The sequence below is a fragment of the Macrosteles quadrilineatus genome, unplaced genomic scaffold (genome assembly GCF_028750875.1).
Source record: "Macrosteles quadrilineatus isolate MER2022 unplaced genomic scaffold, UCM_ALF_1.0 Scaffold_5__1_contigs__length_97177068, whole genome shotgun sequence".
In the NCBI taxonomy this organism is placed as follows: domain Eukaryota; kingdom Metazoa; phylum Arthropoda; class Insecta; order Hemiptera; family Cicadellidae; genus Macrosteles; species Macrosteles quadrilineatus.
The window spans coordinates 83,098,886-83,120,439 of NW_026542598.1; the positions used below are offsets into that span (position 1 = coordinate 83,098,886).

At 34.3% G+C, this 21,554-nt stretch overlaps 2 protein-coding genes across 3 annotated transcripts; one reads left to right on the forward strand and one right to left on the reverse strand.

Moving 5' to 3' along the window:
• Positions 1 to 48: 48 nt before the first annotated feature.
• Positions 49 to 4,643, reverse strand: LOC128995291 (polyisoprenoid diphosphate/phosphate phosphohydrolase PLPP6-like). Its single transcript, XM_054420265.1, has 4 exons — positions 4,508 to 4,643; positions 1,934 to 2,101; positions 1,173 to 1,272; positions 49 to 711 (listed from the first exon to the last, which is right to left on the reverse strand). The coding sequence occupies exons 2-4, from the start codon at positions 2,078 to 2,080 to the stop codon at positions 311 to 313; spliced, it is 648 nt and encodes a 215-aa protein (XP_054276240.1). The 5' UTR covers positions 2,081 to 2,101; positions 4,508 to 4,643; the 3' UTR covers positions 49 to 310.
• A 511-nt stretch (positions 4,644 to 5,154) lies between these two features.
• On the forward strand, positions 5,155 to 19,775 carry LOC128994916 (zinc finger protein 664-like). Of its 2 annotated transcripts, none has more exons than XM_054419746.1 (7): positions 5,155 to 5,205; positions 6,662 to 6,880; positions 15,943 to 16,061; positions 17,137 to 17,311; positions 17,687 to 17,887; positions 18,511 to 18,751; positions 19,460 to 19,775. In XM_054419746.1, exons 2-7 carry the CDS (start codon positions 6,752 to 6,754, stop codon positions 19,720 to 19,722), a joined length of 1,128 nt encoding a protein of 375 aa, XP_054275721.1. In that variant the 5' UTR covers positions 5,155 to 5,205; positions 6,662 to 6,751; the 3' UTR covers positions 19,723 to 19,775. The 2 variants fall into 2 exon arrangements, with proteins under 2 accessions (XP_054275721.1, XP_054275722.1); XM_054419747.1 differs by lacking the exon at positions 5,155 to 5,205 and adding an exon at positions 5,210 to 5,297.
• The last annotated feature ends 1,779 nt before the right edge of the window (positions 19,776 to 21,554 follow it).

Here is a 21,554-nt window from a genome sequence, read left to right on the forward strand (position 1 = left end):
ACAGGCAAAGCTCTCTCAAAACACTTAATGCTTTTCACCATGCGGTTGGCATTCTGGGTTATAGTAATATGTTTTCTGTGATCATGTATAGATGAAGTATTTTTTATAATACCATGTCCATAACTATTTTAATTTTTGCACATCCAAGTGATTTAACAATCACAACAACGTGAACATTTTAACAATACGGACAACACTTTCAAAATGACTCAACCTCATTATAAAAGTACAAAAAGCTCTGTTAAGATATGAAAATATTTTCTATACATTATCTTTTTAACAAACATAATATGGCAAAAATACAACCTTTTCAAACATCATACTCACTACCTTCGATTCTTTCGTCAGAAATAAAGGAAACAATATAAACAGCAGTGTTTTCACTGAGCCAGATCAGCGAAATCAGCAAAGCGTTGACAATACCGAGGAGAACGCCAGCAAAAACATCAAGCAAGTGGTGACGCCGCAACAAAATCCTACTGGCGCTTACGGAGAACACCCAAGCGAGCAGAGGCAATCGGAAAATGAAATGAATGGGATACAGAATCAAGAAGAAGTAGGCAATGAAGCACGCGCGGGAAACGTGTCCGGATGGGAATGAATAAACATCCGGGCCGATTGAGCCCAACATGTCAGGTTGGTTACCGGCGGGTCTTCGTCTTCTGAAAACCGCCTTCAACACTCCCACTAAGATGATGTCTGTGATAAGACCTGAAAAGTGAATTAAACTCAGATATCTATTAGGCCCTAATATAAACGAGTATGGTACGAGTAAACAATCACATCAGATGTAAGAATCCTATATGATAATATTTTCACAACAGGTTCTTTAAATGCTAAATGTTTCTTGTATTGATTTGAATACGTTAATTGAAGACTCTCTTTTGGGGTCCAAATACTTTAATAAGACCTAAACAAGGATTAGAGTTTTCCAATTTTATTCTACAATCGTTTTAAAGATATTTCAGGAAGTAAAGTCATAACCAAATTTGAAGTAAATTGGAAGAAAATTTACGACTTCTATAATTTAAAAACACAAAAGTAAATGTGTGAAATCCAATTTTAAAGAAAAACTCTATGACGTAGAGGCTTAAGTTTCACAGATGAAGGTTGGAAACGTAAACTTTTACTTACTTAAAAAAAAATTCTATATGAGGTACCTACAAACTCACCAATGAAAAAGTTGACTTGCATTTCCATGAGTTCTTTTTTCCATACGATCCACAATAGCATGATCCATACAGGCAACCAAACGTATCCGGCACATGATACCTGTAAAAATCATCTTCGTTATAATATTTTAAAACCTATAAAACCTTATTTATTGCACTGATACACTATTGCAGTTGGAAATAAGCAATCACTTCAAATAAAGAACCATTTTGACAATGGAGACATCCTATTCTCAAGTCGATGTTGGAGTTTTACAATGAAAAAGCACGTTGTTGAATTGAGCCAATCAATTATCAATCATGAGATGGGAACGCTACCTAGGTGCGTATTTTACCCCAAATATAAGTGAAGGATGAGTGTTGGATCTCCCAATAAAATATTTTTAACAGTATCTTTGAAGTCCAACAAAGTGGTACAAATGAACAAAAAACAAGTACCGTAGTTATTCTTTACCCAAGTTTACTTATTAAGTAGCAGGGTTTTACTGTGTAATTAAATGACCATAGAACAGATTCTCTTTATTATACAATATGCTGATAACCAACAGTCAACTGTGCAGTATCCACAGTATTAAAAAAAATCATATTTGATTGAAATATGCCTAACACTTATTTTAGGTTCACTATATAACCATACTCGGTTATTGTGTAAAGTTACAAATCTGACAAAGCAAGACTACCTATATGCTAAAAATAGTTGGTATTTTGTATTTTATACTGTTAGGCCTACTTGCAACATAAAATATCCCCTGACAACTTACCTCTAACAACTTGTAATGGATCTTGAGGGATCGAAATGGTAAAAATTTGTTCATTAAATTACACAGAGAGTTAGTGAGGTAGACATCGGTTTTTAGAATCTTTTCTAGAGCAGGAGGCACTTTGCGCTTTTCGTGATGTCCAGTCATTGTTGTTTAGGTACCGTAGTTCTGAAAAGAATAAACATGTTAGGTAACTTAGGGTTCAATTACACCGTTGATTGTGAATACCAAAGTAGATGAGCTGAAGCTACTTGTTTGTGTAAGAGGTCGCAGAAGGGGTGTCTTTTAGGGAGGGAGGAAATTGCATTTACGCATTTTCAGACACTTTTATTTTTATGTTTGCATGTTTGTTGGCACAGGGGGCTGCCAGCCTGTAAAGTGTAAGACTCCAACATGTTTAAGACCCAAAGACTGCCCACCAAATACCTCCTCTAAGTTACTCTTTGGACACTAGCCTGGAAACACTTGTCGTACTTCATCAGAACTTAGCAACTATCTCCAGAGGGCACACTTTGTTGGTCCACAGTGGAATGAGTACTGTATGCCTCTCGTTTAATCTCTATTCTTGCAGTTTTAATTTCTCTCTTTGGAATTTCATACCATAAAGACGCTAGAATTTACAATTTGCCCCTCCAGCTTCGTTACGAACAAAAATCTGTTATAAGAGATAAACGTTAAGTACAAAAGCTAAGAGTTGGTGATGGTGACATAATTGAACATAGTTATTTTTATTTGAATAACTGGCTATAACTTTAAAACCGTAATGGAAAATGTCTACATCACCGTATTATGTTTACTGTATGGTAAAAAATTACAAATTTTTTTTTTTGGTACCGGTAGTAACTTATATGTCTACATCTCCCTGACCTAGAATGTGTTAAGGTTTGGTGGAGGAAATATTGTACTTTCACCCCAAATGTACCTACATACCTTTCTCTCCAAATTCAAAACAGATGTCCGATAATATGAGTGGTAGCATTTCTGTTTATAGAGAAAGTAAAGTGGAAGTGGTACATACACCTCATATTTGTGTGGATAAGTTGGGGATCGAAACAGTCCCTCTCGCGTGAGTTTGATAAATGACAATCCTATAGTAATAAGCTACCAAACTACTTACCAACCAAAATATACTATGAAATAAAGAGATAACAATTAAAAGTTGGCACAGTGTAGGCTAGGTTATCTTTGCAACATAGCTTGATTTATAAATTAAACAGGGTAAGTTACTAAATTGTCTTGATCTTATGTATCACTTGCCTTGTATCACTTGATGTGTGAATTTTATCCTTCTTAATGCCAATAAGTTTAATGGTGTTATCACTCTACACTGTGTAAGTTTACAGTTTTAGAAGTAGCCTAAACTAAGTGACACAGCAATCAATATAAGTTAAAGTATACAACTTTATCACAACAAACAGTTTGAGATGTTTATTTATCTCAGCCACTGCAGATATGAGTCACCTCTTTATGTTTTAAGACTGAGTAAGTTAGTAGCCAAAGGCTATCAGCGTGTTTTTAGTCTGCTACTAACTATTTAGGTAGATAGGCTACAATGAAAATCAATAAGTCTAATTTTCACAAACCGGGAAATGTATAAATTCATGAAGTAAGTTATTTACTGCTTCCATGATTTTTTTGGAGTACCTATTATACTTTTGTAAAATTCAAAATAGCCTAATAGGCCTATTTGTTTGTAATAAAAACTGGTTTGGTACGATTTTCCCCTCTTCATCACTATTAATTAGGCTATTACTTTTCATCATGAAAAAATTAAGGGTCCAAACAATTTTCAAAATAGTTAAAGGATATGGTAGGATCATAAAATGTACGTAACAATATGAGAAAATCAATAGAAGTTAGATAAGTTTTAAGTTATGTCTAAAGTTTAAAGAGCTTTAAGTTAAATACCAACAATTTTTGTATACACCCATTTTTATTTGGCGCGCTCCATCATAAAAAAGCGAGCATGCGCACTTAAGGGTTAACAGCCATGAGCTAATAACTCAGGAGTTAACTTAGCCTTAAGTTTAATATTTCTTTCCCATGTGGAGTTTAAGTTTTCATTAAGTAGGCCTATTTTGAAATAAAAACATATTGAATAAATTTAAGTTTTAATTAAAAAGTCTATGAACGAACAGTAGGTAAGCAGTTGACTTTTGTGAGTATTTATTCAGCAGGGTTTAGGTAGTTTTTTTTAAGGCTGATATTTTTAGGTTTTACACATCCAGACAGAAGTAAGATCAACTTTCCAAAAATCATAAATGTAGCCCACTGTTTACAATATACATACCAAGGTAATTTGAGTACAAAGAATGTAAAGAGAAAGATGACTAATGCTATGAAGGTTTTGCATACATTACATAGATTGTTTATCAAGATTTTAGTTGACAAGGCTATACAGAAAATAATATAGCCTAGGCTATTACAGCTAGGCTGTAAATTTATTTTCAATTCGGCGTAGTCTTGCTTATAAATGTTTTACAGGCCATAATTTTTGCTAGGATTAAACGCAATTAGCCTAACATAACATTGCAAATAAAACGTCAAAGTACACAAAACAAAATTTAACCTTACCTCAAACACAAAGTATAACTAAGTTAACACTGCAGCATTCAGCAAGAAGAGATGGCGAAACACACCAGGCGCAGGCGGCATAAAAAACTAAAAACAACAAACATCTCACAGCCACCACAACAGCCGAATAGTCAGCTGATTTATCTCTTATCACAAACAAAGCATATGTTTTGATTAGACATAGCATAAGCAAAAGCAAGTTTAGTTTGGCTTAGCCGTTGAATATGGAACCATATTGAGTTATTTCAATCACTGATTTAGCAAATACTAACAATATTAACTAGAAAATATAATGAGATGCTATCAAGTCAACTGAAATGATTGGGCATATGATCATAATATGACTGTTTTTATTTAAACGTAAATTCATTTAGCATATCGAACTGAGCCTGAAACCGAGTTGATGGTTATTGTAGTACGTTTTCTGTAACACAACGGACAACCTGAACCTGCCAACAGATTAGTGAGCAGCAGCTTAAATGCAACTGCCAAAACATATGTTCAATGCTATTAGTATAGGATTCGGGCCAACAACGTCATTTGTTTATGTTTATGATCCATGGGTATTTTTCTAGTAATCGTGGCAGCAGCAGAGGATAAGAAGAATCTAAACAAAAAATAATATTTTTATTTACACAACACAGTGTTGTTAACCAAACCTCAAACCAATACGCCTAATTTTCATTTGTGAACTCTAGGTTGGTTCTATTTAATAACTAGTCAAATTTAATAGTCTTGTACTTGTTTGTATATAAAATGATGGCATATAAGCTGAAGTAGCGCGTTTGCGGTAAATATTTATTTACTAAATATCAAACGACGACCATTGATTTTCTAGGTTAGGCCGTCCTTTATCTCACAGAAAATTGATGTATGTGGGCAGTTTTGCATCCATACAAAATTGTGGTCCCAATTTTAAGGGTTTACTAATTCTATAATTTGTTTACGGATTTCGTTTTTTATCTTTAACCTACTTATACCTAGAAATTCTAGGTTTATAATATAGATTTTTTCAAGACTTGGTAGGCCTAGGCCTAGCTGTGTCATTAAAATACTTAGGTCCTCCCAGTTTACTGCTTTATTTCTCTAATGATTGTTTTATGTAATAAAGGAGCCAAATAGTAATATGGTTTAAGCTGTCTTGCTGTTTGTTAATCGCAATTAATTTTAAGTTCCAAAACTGTATGATGAATAGGTTTACATACCTTATAAATCCGAGAAACAGCTCAATTTTATAGAAGGTCACTTACATGTTTCGGCTTGTATACGCCAGTGTCAAAACATCGCAGTTGGATGGTGAAATCCTTGTCATTGTTTGTTACTAAAAGTACATACACATACACAGATGGGACAAAGACATTACAAAAACGATTAAAAAGTTTTAATAGGCCTATTACAATGTCTATTAGGCGAACGTGAGTTTGCATCCTGACCATTACCACGGTGTGCGTCCTGCCCATGTATTTATTGTAATAAGCAGGCCTATTACAACTTATTATTCATTTTCGTAATGTCTTTGTCCCGCTCGTGTATGTGCATATGTGAATGTATCGGGTACACTTCCATATCTGTTGGCACAAACAACCGAGTGAGTAATAATGATTATTCGATTGTTTAATTCGATATATCATTTGGTTAGTTAGGTTAGGTTAATCTTACCTAACTAACCAAACGATATATTGAATAATCGATATATTGATCGATATTTTCATTAGGTTGTTTGTGCCAACAGATGGAAGTGTACCCTATGTAACTTTTAGTAACAAATGATGACAATGATTACAACGTCCAACTGTGATGTTTTTACAATGGTGGGTACAAGCTGATACATGTAAATGACATTCTATAACATTGAGCTGTTTGTCGGATTTATAAGGTATGTAGGCCTAAACCTCATATTGAAAAAGTATAACTTAACAGCTCAGGAGCTAGAATGGAAATAAATTTTAATTCCAAAACTGTACTGAAATTAAGCTATTTCAACCTAACATGGCTATGTAGAATGCAAGTTATTTTTGTGATAGGCTATCCCAGTTTCATGAATTACAGTAGTGTACTCAGGCTACCTAAATTTACCTCAACTTACATTTAACACAGGTATTTTTTCATCAATTAAGTTAAACTTGCTGTTGATTAAGTTACTGTTTGTTGCAGATACAGTAGATTTAAAATTAAATGTATTTGAAGCCCTACCACCGCTTCAACACAAAACCTACAATGCCACAAGGAAGCTCTAACTAGCTAATGATGGACAAGATCACCAGTTCGTCAGAGTTACCAATCACGACTGATGCATTCATAAATGTATCTCACAGTACTTGTACCAAGTTTGAAGGAAATTTAAGTCCACCAAGTACCCAAGGAAAAGTTCTGGTATGTCGCCTTTGCAAACACCTGTAAGAATTCTTGTTATCATTCATCAACAAAATAAAATATTCTAAGTTATTAAATATAATTTTTGAAAATATTTATATAATTTTATTAATAATGGTTTACCAACATTCAGCCGTCCAGTTTTAATAAGGTATTTTTTTTGCAATCTAGGTTTTAGCACGTTGTTGTACTATCATCAGGCTCCAAGGTGAAATTTGTTCAGTCCATTGGACTTCGTTGGGTTATAAGTTACGTATATAGTTCACATGACACAAACAGGGAAACATAAATAAACACAAAGGCCTACCCATCGGTATTTACAAGACAAAGACGCACACGTTTGAGTTCACTGGTCGCAGAAAAACAACTGGTTATTATTTTATTACTTTATTTGAACTAGACGGCTGAAGGTATTTAACAAACGACATGATTAGCTCCTAACCAGTTCAGGGTAATTTCCACATCTCGATGTCAAAAATAATATATCATTATTGTTACTTTAACTGCAGCATCTCTAAGCCTTAATGATAGAAAATACATATTTTATTTCAGCGTAAAATGTTCATTAACTTAACTTATATGGTATAGGCCTATTAGAATATTAAAATCAGCAAAGTCGTCATACAAGTTTTGTGGAGACCACTACAGCTTCACAGTTGGGTCTGACTTAGGGGAGGTACGATTGAGGCATTAGTTCAAAATTCCTCCGTGAACAGCGCTGTAGTAGAGAGCATTTTGGCAATGAAGGTTTACTAATCACAAAAAGAGTTCTGTTCATAAAATAAAATTATAAATGCCTCAAATTCAATTTTATAAATTTTTTATTATAAAATTACTATCATAACCTAACCGAACTAACCAAACTTGCTGATAATGAAATACTTAATGTACAAAAGTTTATTAATAGAAAAATAATTCTGTTCATTAAATAAAACTAAAAATTGCTCAATTAAAATTTTATAATGACTTAATAATAAAATTAAACTGTCATAACTGAACCAAACCAGCCAAACTTGCTGATAATGAAAAAATCTTAGTCAAAAAGTTTATGCCACCAGCGGGATTCGAACCCGGGACTCTCAGCATATCAATCCGGCACGCTAACCACTAGACCACCGAGGCCGATGGTTGAAAGCCGTGTTGTTAAGGTAATGATGTTCCCTCTGCTAATAAGAAGCCCACAGCTGTCATCGTAACCTCTTCTATACCTCCCCTAAGTAAATACCTTCACAGTTCAAGTTGCATATTTTTTTATGACTGACTAGCTGTAACCCGCGGGCTTATCTCGTTCGCATCGCTCAATCACGTCCTGGTTGAAGTTTGTTCGCTACGCTCACTCACCTTTAGGTTGGAGCTCGTTCGCTGCGCTCACTTGCCTTCAGGTTAGCTCGTTCAACCTGAAGGCAAGGTTATTTTCAGTTGTAAGCAAAGTTTTTCCGTCTGCTACCTTACAAGTGCTATGACTGTGTTATAAAGTTTCATAGAGATTTATTTATTAAAAGTTGGTTTATTGAAAGCATAAGATCAACCAGTAACAATATAGTGTAACAGTGAGTGTTTCGGAACATATTGAAGCAAGTAAAACAATTTATTATTCATTTTCCATTGATATAAAACGATAAATACTTGCTACTTACCATAGTGAGGTTATGCATGCTTGATTTTTAATTTGAACAAACATCATGATTTATCACTTTTTCAGCACTATTGAACGATTGCTAACTACACTTTGATATAAATCTTACTTAAATATTGCACTTAAAAGTCTTAATTATTGATATTAAACGTAAATTAAACTAAATCTGGGTTTGAGACTAGCTCTTGCTTATTCCTGTTTGTTTATGTTTTTGAGTTATGATTTGGCGGCAAGAAGAAGTTTAAGTTGTCTGCACTTGCAGACGATGCACAGCAACTTTAGTTTCCATGAAGCTTTAACATCCTTGTTGGAAGACTAACTCAGAGCATATTTGTTTTTCCTACAAGATAGATACGGATGACTCTTGATTTTTCTTATTGCAGTATATATGTACAGGTTATTTACAGTTTTATTTTCTCTACTCTAGTATTTAGTATACATAATTAAAATCACTAATGGCCGTTAATAATGAAAAGCTTGCTCCTATTGGTTGGACAAGACGAGAAGTTGAAAGAAAAAAAGGGGCAAGCAAAGGAAAATTTGATGTATACTTCTATTCTCCTAGAGGAAAGCTATTTCGATCCAAGAAACAAATTCAAGAATATATAGAAATAAATAATCCGTCTTTTAGTATTGATGATTTCAAATTTAGGTCTTTGACTGTTCAATCTGATTCTCAAAATTCCCTATGTCAGCAATCCGACTGCTCTACTGACTTTGATAACTCGCTGTCACTAGAAGATGAAATGAGCAGATCTCTTTTAGAAGAAAATGAGAATTTAAAGCAAGATTTGTACAATTTCAGACTCCAAAAATCTAAGGTGGAATTTGAATTAGAAGACAGGTTATTGGCCAAAGAAGAGCAAATAAAGAATCTCTTGGAGCAATCAGAAAAAAGAGAGGAAGAACTGGCTCAAAACATACAATTTCTAGAAGGTAAACTTAGAGACAGTGAGAAACTAGTTGAAACTATCTCCACTGAAGCCAGCCAAGAGAGAGAAGATTTAATTCGCAAGTTGGAAAATTTAAAAGAACAGTACAACACAAGCAAAAATATGAAAGCCAAAGAAACAATTGAAAATAAAATAGAAACTGTAAATGCCTCAACACAATGTCTGGTGTCCTGTAACCTGGAAAACAAAGCTACCTCAACTATACAAACAGATTTTGATTTAATCCACACCACACTAAGCAATGACTGGCTAGGTGATGAAGCTTTAGAGTTGTATTTTGGTGCTCTATCTGATAAAATGGTGATTGACTCTAAAACCTGTTTTATCAGCCCCTCTGTAGTTCAGGCAATTAAGTGTCTTAATAATTATGATTCCTACACAAAATCAATGAATTTAGAGGACAAATCTTACATTTTCGCCCCTGTAAACAATGCTGACCCTGCCTTGAGTGTTCCAGGCTCACATTGGAGTCTTCTGTTTTATTCAAAGATAAGCAATATGTTTTATTACTTTGATTCAATGGGCCAACATAACCTGCAGCATGCTAAAGATCTCTACAATAAACTAGCCAAGTATACTGGCTCTCAAACAACTCCCGCCTTCAAAGTAGTACAGAGCCCACAGCAACAAAACAGTTACGATTGTGGTATATATGTACTGTTAATGGTGGACTGCCTTATTGCAACCATTGAACAGGGCGAAAATGAAAATTGTATTGAGAGCTGTTCTGCAAGCCTTGATTTCAGCCAAACGGATGCCATTTCAAAACGCTCTCTTTTGGCTTATCTTAGCTACAACCAACAGTACAAGAAAATCAAGACTGAAGTGTTTAAGTCCTTGATGAAAAATGTCCATGATATAGACAAAAAATCAAAATATGGACAAAAAATCAGCAATGCTTTGCAAAACAATGACCTGCACGACAACACTGAGTTTCGCTCATCATCCCAGCAACTAAGTGGAACTACAGCACCTGAAATTTCTTCTGCTTCTCCTAGATTTACCTGCAATGCATGCTCCTTAGTTCAATCCGAAACTCAAAACCAAAATAAACATAAAAAATGTAAAAATGGCTTAAAAAGTTCTGTCACTAACCAAAATAGTTCTCAGTCTGACCAACAACCTGATGAAGATATTTTCCCCCAGCCAAGCCAAGAAAATAAGAAAGAATATTTCAACAACCCAAGGAAACAAACAAATTTGAAGGTCCAACCAAAAAAATGTTATAACAATAGTAAAACTAGAAGTTATCGTCAAAAAACACCTTTTACCGTTAGCCAAGGTAGCAACTTAGATACTAGTGGTAGGTCAAAACACCAGATATCATCTATTTCCACAAAATTTCTCAAAACTGAGGCTACAATTTGTACCGATAGCCAAGGAAAAAATCTAGCATGGAAGGTGGAAGAGCTAAGTCAAGGGAATGTGAAGTCTTTTGGCTACGTCAGACCCAACACGACATTAATGCAAGTCATCAGCTCAGCTAAGGAAGACAGAAATACTAGACCTACTCCATTACTGATTCTTGGTGGTACAAACGATAGTTTAAATGCAGACTTTAAAGATATCTACAAAAATCTTGAGAAAGACCTCCGATCACTCACTAAAATTAGACCAGTGTTCTTATGCACAATTCCTACAAGATACGATAAGAATCTACATGGTATAGAAAATAAGGAGATAAATATGATGAACAACTACATAAGGGAGATTGCAGTGAGAATACCCCGAGTTGTATTAATCAATCTACAACATCTAACAAGACGCTATTACACTACCCATGGCTTACACCTCAACATGGAAGGCACTACCAAACTTGCTCGTATATTCCTTAAGGCCTTAACTTGGTGGGAGGCTCAAGACTTGCAACCGCAGAGCAAGGTAAAGCAATCTCCAATCAATGTGGTTGAAACTAATATGAACAATATGATTGAAAAATACAAAAATAAAAAAAACACTGCATTTGCCCACTGTATATCAGCTGACTTTGGAGCAGACAGGCAAATGACAGCTGGTGTAGCTGTCATCTTCAAGAAACAGTTCGGGAAGCCAAAATCCTCCGACTGTGTGACAAAACATCTGGCCTATCAACAAGTCCAGGATGGAGCTGGAGTGTATGCACTTGTCACCAAGGACAAATTTAATCAAAAACCAACTATGTCCAACTATGATGCTGCTTTTGAAGATTTCATTGCCGATTTCAAAAGAAGAGGATTTCAGAAACTAATCTGTTCAGCAATGGGATGTGTCCGGGACAAAGTTTCTACAGAACACTTTGCCTCTAAAATAATTACCTTCCAACACCTTACTGGAGCTACTGTGGATATTGTGACTTACAATCAGCAGTCTTCACGCACACTGTGGAATGGTCTCACATACAGCGAGTTCAACACCAACCTGAGGTTAATTATTTCATCTGAGTCCCAGCAGCCCTCTTCATCTTCATCTTCATCTTCAAATCAAGAAAGTGCAAACAAAGTTCCACATGAAGCTGTGTCTGGTGGTAGTGAAAAAAATCATGGGCAATCTAGTGTTGGTGAAATGTGCATGCCTACAGCGGTTTTAGATTTAAACTAGATTATTATGACAATGAAATTAGTTCAGCATTAAAAAATTACTTTACCCATATAAATAGTGAGGAAAAGAAAATCAATAGTTACATTTCACATTCTTCAACCAAAACCCAATTGGAAAATTCTCAAAAAGAATTGCAACTACAAAATTGTCAAACTAAATCTAAATCAAAACATTCTCAGGCTCAATTAGATCTCCATAATTTACAACCCCCAAATAACATTCAACCTCCTAATCTAAAAATATTTCACCAAAACGTACAACATCTGTCATCACGTTTAAATATCTTAAAAATTAACTTGGAAGAATTAAAGCCAGATATAATAGCCTTATCTGAGCATAAAATGAATCAGTCCGAAATTCTCTCTCTAAATATCGAGGGATACAAAAGATGCTCCTCTTTTACAAGAAATTGTTCCCTAGGAGGGGGGGTCTTAATACTAGTTAGAAATGATATTATAAACATTAAAAGTAAACATCTTAAAATTCCTGCTATTCAAAACCTCGTCATGGAAAAGGAGTTTGAATGTTGTTTATCTGAGATAAATGTTACTAACTTTACATTTGTACTGGTTTGTATTTATAGATCCCCAATACAATGCTTGACTGAAAGTTTTCTGGATAAGCTTGATTCTATGTGTAGTATTTTAACTAGTAAATTTAAGAATATTGTTATTGTAGGCGATTTTAATATCAATGTATTAAAAAAAGATAAAATTTATTCTGCTTTTACTAATGTTTTAAGATCATATAACTTGAAATATAAAGTTGATTTCCCTACTAGAGTGGCGTCAGAGTCAGAAACTGCCATTGACAACATTATTACAAATATAACTGATAAAAAAACAAATATATCTGGTATTATAACATGTATTTCAGATCATGATGGACAGATGTTTGAAATTCTAGGTGTAAATGATAAACCCAAATGTGTAAATAAAGTTAATAGGAGGTGTTACTCAGACACTAATGTGGATATATTTTTAACTTTGTTAGCCAATGAAAACTGGTTGGAGGTGTACCAAGCCCCAGTAGATGCTAAATATGATGCCTTTCATTCTGTGTTTTCTTATGCATTTGAAACAACTTTTCCTAAATTATTAAGGGCTGAAAAAATTAATAACAATAAAAATGCTTGGATTTCCTATGATATAAAACATAAAAAAGGATATATAGCGGATTTGGAAAAGCAATACAGAAATCTAAAAACGGATTCCCTAAAACATAGAGTCAAACAGTTAAAAAAAGAACTGAAATTCCAAATATTAAACGAGAAAAAGCAATATTTTGATAGAAAAATATCTGATTCAACCAACAAGTCTAAATCAACTTGGAAAATTGTCAATTCTGAGATTAACAACAAAACAAAACAAGAAAAAAACATTAAAGTAGTATTAAATGGCAAGTGTGAATCGGACCCCACATGTGTAGGAAACATATTTAATGATTTCTTCACAAACCTTGTGGAAGATCAAGTTCTTCCTAATATTAACATAAATACAACTTCACAATCAAACTTAATAAATTTACAAAAGCCTAAGAGTAGTTTCAAATTTAAAGAAGTCAATGAAAAAGATATTGAAAAGATAGTTAAATTACTCAAAAATAAATTTTCAACAGGAGTAGATGATATTCCAATTACCCTTGTTAAGCGTGTTTTCCCAATTATTTCAAGACCATTAACACACATTATTAATTCATCTTTAATTAGCGGTATCTTTCCTTCTAAACTAAAAATTGCTAAAATAATACCGGTCTTTAAAAAGGGGGATGCCAATGATCCTTCTAGTTACAGACCAATATCATTGCTACCAGTTTTTTCAAAAATCCTTGAAAAAGTTGTATACAACCAGTTGTTGGATTTTTTGGAATCAAACCAGTTGCTGGATCAAGAGCAATATGGTTTTCGACCAGGAAGATCCACAACCACTGCTAGCATTAACTTCATTGAATCAGTTATCAACTCAATTAACAACAATGAAAAAGTTGTTGGAATATTTTTGGATTTTTCTAAAGCTTTTGATAGTGTCTCACATGATAAATTACTTGAAATTCTTCATGGCCTAAACATAAATAATAAAGAATATAATTGGTTCAGATCATATTTAAACAATCGGAAACAATGTGTTCAAATTCGACATACCTCATACTATCCAAATTGCAAATATGCATACACCCAAAATGTCTTGTCCAACATTAAAACAGTAAAGTATGGTGTCCCACAGGGATCTATACTGGGTCCCTTGTTGTTTCTTTGCTACATAAGGGGTTTTCCAGGAGTTGTAAATGCTGGAGGATCTGTATGTCTGTATGCAGATGATACAAACATAACAATTACAGGCAAATCTCAAGAAGAAGTGGAACTAAAGTCTTTTTTAAATTTATTGTCAGTAAATGAATTCACAAATAACAAAAATCTACTAATAAATTCAAATAAATCTAATATTTTATCTTTCTCCACAAGGCAATCAAGATTAAAATTACAACCAGATATATATCTTAATGGTTCAAAATTAAATCAAGTGGAGCACACTAAATTTCTTGGTCTAATATTAGACCAGCATTTAACCTGGGATGAGCATGTGAAACATGTGGTAAAAAAATCTACAGCTGGTATTTATGCTTTGCGACAAATGTCCCGTGTCTCAAGCATTGAAACTCTTAAAACTATTTATTTTGCTTTGATAAATTCACATATAGCTTATGGAATAGCTTTATATGGTGGTACCACAAAAAAAAACCTAGACAAAATTCTACGTCAACAGGAAAAAGCTCTTAGAATTATCTTTAGTATAAAAAACAGAGAATCAGTTAAAAAATATTTTTCTAAATTGGGTATAATGACCATCTATGATTTATACATTTTTGAAACTATTCTACATGTAAAAAGTTCAGATTATCAAACTAAAAATTTCCACAGTTACAATTTACGAAACACCAGGCATGTAGAACAACACAGATTGAAGTTATTTGAGAAAAAAACCAGTTTCATTGGCAAAAAATTTTTATTTAGCCTACCCAAAAATATTTTCAATGAACATAATTACAGTAGCTTTAAAAAACTACTGAAAAACTATTTGCAATCTAAATCATTATATTCAATTGAAGAGTTTTGGAATTTAAATGATTAGAAATATGTTATGTTAAGATTTATGTTTGTAATCTATTATTTAGGATACTTGTATACCTAATTTTTTGCTTATCTTTTCCTTTCTGTGACGCAATTCATGTATTTGCTGTAAAATACTTGATGAATAAAGATGATTTGTATTGTATTGTATTGTATTGTATTGTCGTTCGCTACGCTAACTCGCCTCCAGGTTGAAGTTCGTTCGCTACGCTCACTCACCTTTTGGTTGCAAATTAGCTGTTGTCATAAATGTAAAAGAAATAATAGTGCTGCACCCTGTTGGCAAATCCTTGTAACTTTAATGCTATTGAACATCACAGAACAGAACCAACTTGTTTAATTGAAACAGCTGTTAAGATTCAATAATTCCATTTCTCATAAGGTTAACATGGGAAACTCCAGAGCCACTGGGGCGGAGCCCGAAAGGATTTTTGAAATAATAATATGCCTATATGTTAATCGGGAATGTGAGCTATCATCATGCCAAATTTCAGCCCAATCCGACCAGTATTTTTCGCGCTCACTTGTCACAAACATACATCCATACATCCATACATCCATACATCCAAACTTTCTCATTTATAATATTAGTAGGATTAGTAGGATAACATTTTTCATTTTTTGGTCAAGTTTATATTTACCTAGCTAAATATTAAAATGCCACAACATTGACTAAACGAGGCAACGATTAGACATGCCAGATCTTGGGTTAAAGGATTGCTGCGACTGGTGAAAGTTGCTTTTTATTTATTTCTTTATTTGTTTACAGGCTAATTTGGATCAAGCCAAGCAAAGTGTTCACCCTGAAATACCTCCATGGCTGCTTCATCCTACATTTCTAAATCATTCATATGCAACGGTAGACGTTCCGACATACTGTGGAACCAGGTTAGTAGGCCTGTTAAAACTGATAGTTTTTGGGTTTTCCGATGTTACGGTGTTGTCCCAATACTTATTTAACTTTGGGACAAACAAGTATAGAAACTATATCCTTGCAGTTTAGGGCTTTGCTTGGATTTTACTGTCAGAATTGTTGGTTTATTGAGCCAATTCAAAACATAATTGCAAAATAATAGTTACAGTAGAACTCCAATCATTCAAAATCCAACCATCTGAACTATCCGAATCACTTACGGAAAGAATTTTAAAACCTAAAACTACAGTAACTAGATGCACAAAATAACAAAGAATCATTATTAAAGAAGGCAGATGCCGTGATCGCATCAAAATCCTGATCATCTCCTGCGATTATGTAGAAATTATTATTGTCTCTCCACAGTCACGTAAACATCATTGTCTTCTGTGATTGAGGCAAAATTCTGAACAACTCAATCGGTCAAGTAGACATCATCATTGTCTCCCGCGGTTACATTTAAAATCATCATTGCCTTCTGCAGTCACAGAAACGTCATCAAAAGCATGATTTTCTATCACAAACTCTTCGCTCAAGTATTTTGCAATTGTGATAATATCACAATAAGAAAAGTTCCACATGAGCTCAATTTCGAATACTTGGTTCCTCATGTCTCAATCTTTTAGGCTTGGCTCAAAAATCTAGCCGTTTGCATACCACTACTAAACCCTTACATCACTTCTAGTATGTGCACTATATTCTGGACAAATGTTCTTTTTTGTTCATTTTTATAACACTTAGACCTACATCACCAAAAATGAACTATTTTTGATCAAATTCGCTGAATTTCTGTACAGTTCCAATAATTTGAATGTGGTACAGTACCAATTGATTCAGTTAGGCCTACCGATAGTTAACGATTTCTACTGAAGTAGCAGATTGGCTTGATTTAAAACAAATCAGGAGATATTTGAAAACTAAAATAGTAAATTAGCAAGATCAAATGTTCAACATTGTTGAATGTCAACAAAACAGTTAACGGTTATCTTTGTTCTTATAATCCCTCAAACACTTAAAATGCTCAGTCACTAATTTAGAAATAATTTACAGGTTAAAGTCTTGTGTTGAGGTGAGTGAGCCGACCAGTTTAAACGAGCTACAACCTGTCCCTGTGAGTCAGGACACGCAACATCATGTTGAACACCCTGTGAGTCCTCAGACTAAAGTGTGGTGGCCTGAACCTCAAGTCCACATAGAAGTGGAAATCGAGGATGCGCCGAAAGATGTAAGTGAAATTGATCTGTCTTCTCACAATTTTTCTACAAGATAGATTGTGACTTTATCAGATTACTGAAAACCGTGGAAGAGGAACCTAGTAGTGAGAAAGTACAGTAGGCCACCTAAAACATAACAAGATTAGATAAAATCTAACTAAAGATGGAATATCAAATTTCCAAAAGTAGGTATCACAAACACTTTTCGGTCTTAAGTTGTCTAAACCCTATTTTTGTTATGTCAGTCTGATCTCAGTCAAGTCTGAGACGCTAACCACTGGGCAACAACAACAACACCCCAGCACAATTTACCCCAGTTGTTGGTTGAGTTCATCAACTTTTAGGTATTAAAGAAGTGTTGTCTCTAGATCGTTGTGTTTTCACAGAAGGATGTGACTGCCAGGTTCCATTGCCAAACTTGCGGCAAAGGTTTTCCTTCCGCTTCCTCTCTCCTCGGCCACGAACACAACCATGTGACGCAGCAGCGGCCGTACGAGTGTGAGACGTGTTTTAAGAAGTTCGCCACCAACTCCCATCTGACCACTCACAAACGTACACACACTGGGGAGCGCCCTTATATTTGTCAGGTAAGACGGGATGTCACTCAAAAGCTGACTTGCTAACTCGAACCTTAAATAACTATCTCTAGCTATTTTTACATACTCAATCAAAGAATTATACAGAATGGTAAAAACATGTTACGATAGAATGTTGATAGTGATTTTTACAAGGATTTATCTAATTTGTTAAATAGATTCCCACATGTTCGTAAAAACCTGGAAACTTAAAAATCCTTGAAATCGATAGACCTCAATTTGTTTTATGTTCCTCTTTCACATCCTTGGACGCTAGAGTCTAGCCCGGAACTGTGTTACACACTACTTCAGGTTAGTCCTAGAAGGTCGCTGGCATTATCACTTAGATAAGATATACCTAACCAGCTTGATCACCAACCTCAGTATTGTCCTGAAGTTATATTTTTGTACTGTAACTTTTGTTAGATATCCTAATTTACTGTATTTTATCTGGAAATTTTGATGTCAATCTTTTGGAAGGTTTTAGATCGCAATTAGTTGACAGTTGTTTTTGGACACATGACATCAAATTTGTTACACAAGGGGGGGGGGGGGGGAATCCTTTAGGATTACTTTGACAGGGCTGTTTTAGTTATTCTAAAAAAAATAATGTCTTTATGACATCTCCTTTACAGGTGTGCAGAAGATCATTTTCCGACAGGTCAGCGTTCGTGAAGCACGAGAGGACTCACGGCCCTGACGGCACGGTCATAAAAAGGTACAAGTGTGACATTTGCGGAAGTCAGTTCACGGACAACTGCGGATTAAAGAAACACATCAGGATCCACACAGGCGAGCGACCGTACCAGTGCGACGTCTGTGAAAAAGCCTTCTCCACCAGCTCTACGTTTGTTGCACATCGAAGGATACACACCGGTAATATTGATTTTGAGCTAACATATTTACAGTAGAAGTGATGTTGGTTAATATCCCAAATTCTAACATTATTTTGTTAATAGAATACTGTACCCTATTACAGCTGTTGCCACTTTGGGAATAAAAATAAACGTTGTTGTTGTTTATTTTGAGTACACTGACTTTAACCCAAGCTGAACTAAATGGACAACTTATCAAATATTTTTAAGGAGAAATTACAATCTAGACAGAAGCACACTCTGAGAGGTGCATTAAACTATGCTCTTTAAATAAAAGTTTGACTACAGCTGATTAAAGTAGAACTTATCAAATATTTTTAAGGAGAAATTACAATTTAGACAGACGCACACTCTGAGAGGTGCATTAAACTATGCTCTTTAAATAAAAGTTTGACTACAGCTGATTAAAATAGAAGATGTTTACTTTATTTATCAAAGAGGATTCAAGCTAATAGCCAAGTACACAATACATTAATCTTGATATTTCGCCCCTCCAAGAATACTTCTTTAGAAAATGTAACTGCTTTAGTGATTGGTTCATCTCTTAATTGATAGGTACCAGATCAATTATTTGCGTTTTCACCATCATGTGTAGGCACTGTATAGTACATGATGATACCAACTCTGCCTCCTTCTTTAAACTCCATTCCACCATCGATAACCATGAATCTTACGATTCTTTTTCTCTAACAGTGATTTATTTTTCTAGGCGAGAGACCCTACAAGTGTGATCAGTGCGGTAAAATGTTTGTGACAAAATCTCATCTGTTGACCCACGGACGAGTGCACAGTGGGGAGAAGCCGTTTGTTTGTTCCGTCTGCAACCGCAAGTTTGCCGACGGCTCGAGTTTTCGACGGCACGAGAGACTTCACACAGGCGAACAACGACACAACTGCCAAGTCTGCGGAAAGGGTTTCCCAGTCAGCGCTTCACTAGAAAAACACATGCAGCAGAGCCATACGTACTCGTAGCAGATGTTGTAGTTAACTTGGTAAATAATATTTGTTTAAGCTATTTTATTCAGATTGAATGCACTGATATTGAAGATTGTTCATTTGGAATATAAAATTTGTAAGGAAATATTTTATTGTGAAGTCAATCAGGAAAATGGAAATTCGCTTAGTCAGTATGTTTTCTGTGGCGGGGTCATTTCCCCTTTATGTTAAGATTTTTACCCATAATGCTACTTACTGTATTCCAAATTAGCATTACATGAACTTACTCATAAAAAAAAAAAAAAATTCTTGGGATGAGCTGTTCCCATTCATGTATAGTGTGCAAAGTCTTTGGTAAGGCCACTTGAACAATTAAAAGCGAGCTTAATATTTCATTTATATTTTGAAGTTATGAGAAGAGGTATAATAAATTAAAATTAAACGTATTATGAAGCTTTAAATATGGCGCACGCACAGAGATATAAGACTAGTGTCTTTGTGCAGCAACTTAATACGTGTGGTTAAAATACGCATATAAGCGGTGTCCCCATCTAAATGATGGATGATTGATTATAATAATAAACCGGAGATTAATATTTATCTTCAAAAATGTAGAAAGAAAAGGCAGACGGAAAGTGAAATCTAAAATAGGTGATCAACATCTGGCGAGCAAACAAAAAATAGTGTAACTAACCTATGCTCTAGCATGTTAAACCTGGGAGAAAGGGGATTTTTATTTCCTCTTCTCTATAATTTGATATGGCCTGGGCCTATGTTTTATTTAAGAAGGTTAGTCAAAAAATAACATTGAAAACTGAAGTACCTGATTTGTTAGATATTTACCTACAAAGTTATAGCATCACATTACAGATCTTTTAATTTTTTCCGAAACTAGCCTGAACGCTTTTATTATAAATGTGGACTATCTATCAATAATTTTTGTTTATAAGATATATTATTTACAATGCTATTGAATTACTCTACTACAGTATAACTCCAATTATCCTAACTCCAACTATCCAAATCGCTTACTAAACAAATTTAAACAACTTTTAAACTACAGTAAAGAAGGCTGAAGCCGTGATCGTGGCAATACGAAAATCTTCTGCGGTTGACAACTTAATTGTTGTTTCTCGCGGTCATGGGGAAAACCACACTGACTTCCGTGATCGCTGCAAAAACTTGTCTCCTGCGGTCTTGAAGACATCATGATCGTCTCATATGATCTTGGAAACATCATCATTGTCCTCCGCGGTCACGGAAAAAGCGTGAAATTTGTTATTGTGAAATATTCGCAGAAACATTATGCGATGGCGAGATAGTAAAAGCTCGGGTCGATTTGATCTATTCCTGTCAAATACTCCAAATTTTCCCAATGTTGATCGGTTCGATTTTGGTACGGTTCCAATTAATTTGGAGGGTTGGAGTTATACAGTACTTGTGATGTTTTAAATTAAAGAAGAATGTATTAAAATTTCTGCCACAGCAATAGAATTCAGGGTTAAAAACTTGTTTTAAATTAATATTTTATTTAGAATTTTATTCTTATTTTACCTTGTTGTTGTGTTTATATGATGTAAATATCAATGTGTATGTATGTACATATACACAATTATTACGATTTATTAACGACAATTGAATGAACCACTACCATAATGTTTAGTCACTAGGTTATATTTTTTATTTAGATTTAATTGATTTTTGAGTATATTTTGTTTTTAATGTGAAAACCCTATTTTATACTTGTTGTATCCAATTAAATGTCTGTTTTTAGTAACACTCTTTGTTTTTAATATTTTCCAAATCTCAAATAGGCATTGCTTCAGAGAAAATGATCAGCAAAAGCCATTCAGGCAAATGGAATTTTG

What these genes read in the sequence shown, in the direction of transcription:
- LOC128994916 (XM_054419746.1), top strand. Translation starts at nt 6,752, where the DNA reads ATGATGGACAAGATCACCAGTTCGTCAGAGTTACCAATCACGACTGAT. An exon ending in GTACCCAAGGAAAAGTTCTG is followed by an intron (nt 6,881 to 15,942) that starts GTATGTCGCCTT and finishes ATTTGTTTACAG; the next exon opens with GCTAATTTGGATCAAGCCAA. An exon ending in CCGACATACTGTGGAACCAG is followed by an intron (nt 16,062 to 17,136) that starts GTTAGTAGGCCT and finishes AATAATTTACAG; the next exon opens with GTTAAAGTCTTGTGTTGAGG.
- LOC128995291 (XM_054420265.1), bottom strand. Translation starts at nt 2,080, where the DNA reads ATGACTGGACATCACGAAAAGCGCAAAGTGCCTCCTGCTCTAGAAAAG. An exon ending in TCCATTACAAGTTGTTAGAG is followed by an intron (nt 1,273 to 1,933) that starts GTAAGTTGTCAG and finishes TGATTTTTACAG; the next exon opens with GTATCATGTGCCGGATACGT. An exon ending in GCAAGTCAACTTTTTCATTG is followed by an intron (nt 712 to 1,172) that starts GTGAGTTTGTAG and finishes TTCACTTTTCAG; the next exon opens with GTCTTATCACAGACATCATC.